This window comes from Tupaia chinensis, unplaced genomic scaffold (genome assembly GCF_000334495.1).
Source record: "Tupaia chinensis unplaced genomic scaffold, TupChi_1.0 Scaffold147500_2, whole genome shotgun sequence".
NCBI lineage: Eukaryota > Metazoa > Chordata > Mammalia > Scandentia > Tupaiidae > Tupaia > Tupaia belangeri.
In genome coordinates this window covers 815,661-817,215 of record NW_006207352.1, presented here as the reverse complement: position 1 = coordinate 817,215, position 1,555 = coordinate 815,661, and the positions used below count along the sequence as shown (strand labels likewise).

The 1,555-nt window shown below is 70.8% G+C and overlaps 1 protein-coding gene across 1 annotated transcript in view; it reads left to right on the top strand.

Annotated features, from left to right (window-relative positions):
• Nucleotides 1-1,555, top strand: part of GATA2 (GATA binding protein 2) — a 6,728-nt gene continuing 5,173 nt past the window's right edge. Inside the window, 3 exon segments of the mRNA XM_027768811.1 lie at nt 1-78; nt 635-890; nt 1,027-1,554. Of these exon segments, the coding sequence (XP_027624612.1) occupies nt 673-890; nt 1,027-1,554 (746 nt within the window). The 5' untranslated portion in view covers nt 1-78; nt 635-672.

Genomic DNA, 1,555 nt, shown 5'->3' with positions numbered 1-1,555 from the left:
CGGCCGGGGCCCCCTGAGCTCCCGCCAGTGCTCCCCAACTCTCTGCCGCGTCCTTCCCCTCCCCGCAGCGCTGCGTGTGTAAGTTTGGGGTGCGAGAGCGACTGGGAGTCCGGGCCCTTCCAGCTCTGAGCGGTCCCTGCGGCCCGGGCCAGGCTGCCTGTGGCTGCTTCGGCGCGACTTGGGGGCAGGTCCGTGCCGCGCCGCGGAGGAGTGCGCTCAGGGGCTCCCTCTCAGCCCTGGGCTGCATCTGGGGGGTCGAGGCCAGTGTGCACCAAGTGCGGTGTGCTCTCGCGGGGCCCATGTGCCCAGCGGGTTCTGGGCGTCCGTCTCCAACTTTTGGGCTGCGTCGTGTGCGGCGAGCGGGACGCTTAGCGCAAGTACCTCCCTGGGAACCACTCTGTGCGCTTGTTGGGGTCACCATGTGACGGCCCGTCCCCGCGTGTGACCCCGTGTGTCGGCGAACGGCGCTGGGGTCGTGGGTCCCCACGTGAGTGTACGTGACTGCACTCTCCCCGCCACCCTTTCGGGTCTGGTCTATGGCAGGCTGGCTGGGGCGCGGTGCCGCGGGGACGCGTTGGGAGGGGGCGAGGGTGACAAGGGCTGGTGGCGCCCCTCACTGCCCTTCGTCCCACAGGGCCGCCGCAGCCTCCGCCGGCCCCCCAGCCGCCGGCCATGGAGGTGGCGCCTGAGCAGGCCCGCTGGATGGCCCACCCAGCCGTGCTGAACGCGCAGCACCCCGACTCGCACCCGCCCGGGCTGGCGCACAGCTACATGGAACCCGCGCAGCTGCTGCCTCCGGACGAGGTGGACGTCTTCTTCAACCACCTCGACTCGCAGGGCAATCCCTACTACGCCAACCCGGCCCACGCGCGGGCCCGCGTTGTCGATCCGCAAGACCCGGCAGCGAGGCAGCCGAGCTAGGGGGCGGGAGGGGCAGTTGCCTCTTGGGGCGGGGGGCTAGGACACAGAGCAGGCCTAGAACTTCGGGCCAGTCCCGGGGGTGCCTCCTGGCCACTTGCCCTTCAGTGGAGCTGCATTCCCAGTCAGGGCTGTGTTGCTTGTGTTGGGCCCTGCTGGTCGCTGTGGTGCTGACCGTTCCCACCTCTCCCTGCCCGCAGCCCGCCTGACGGGAGGCCAGGTGTGCCGTCCTCACCTGCTGCACAGCCCCGGTCTGCCCTGGCTGGACGGGGGCAAGGCAGCCCTTTCTGCAGCTGCCCACCACCACAACCCCTGGACCGTTGGCCCCTTCTCCAAGACGCCGCTGCACCCCTCCACCGGGGGCCCTGGCCCACTCTCTGTGTACCCAGGGGCCGGGGGCGGGGGCGGGGGAGGCAGTGGCAGCTCTGTGTCCTCTCTCACCCCCGCCCCAGCCCACTCTGGCTCGCACCTCTTTGGTTTTCCCCCCCCGCCCCCCAAAGAAGTGTCTCCTGACCCCAGCACCACCGGGGCCGCTTCCCCAGCCTCGTCCTCTGCGGGGGCTGGCGGAGCCCGGGGGGAGGACAAGGACAGCGTCAAGTACCAGGTGTCGCTGGCAGAGGGCATGAAGATGGAGAGC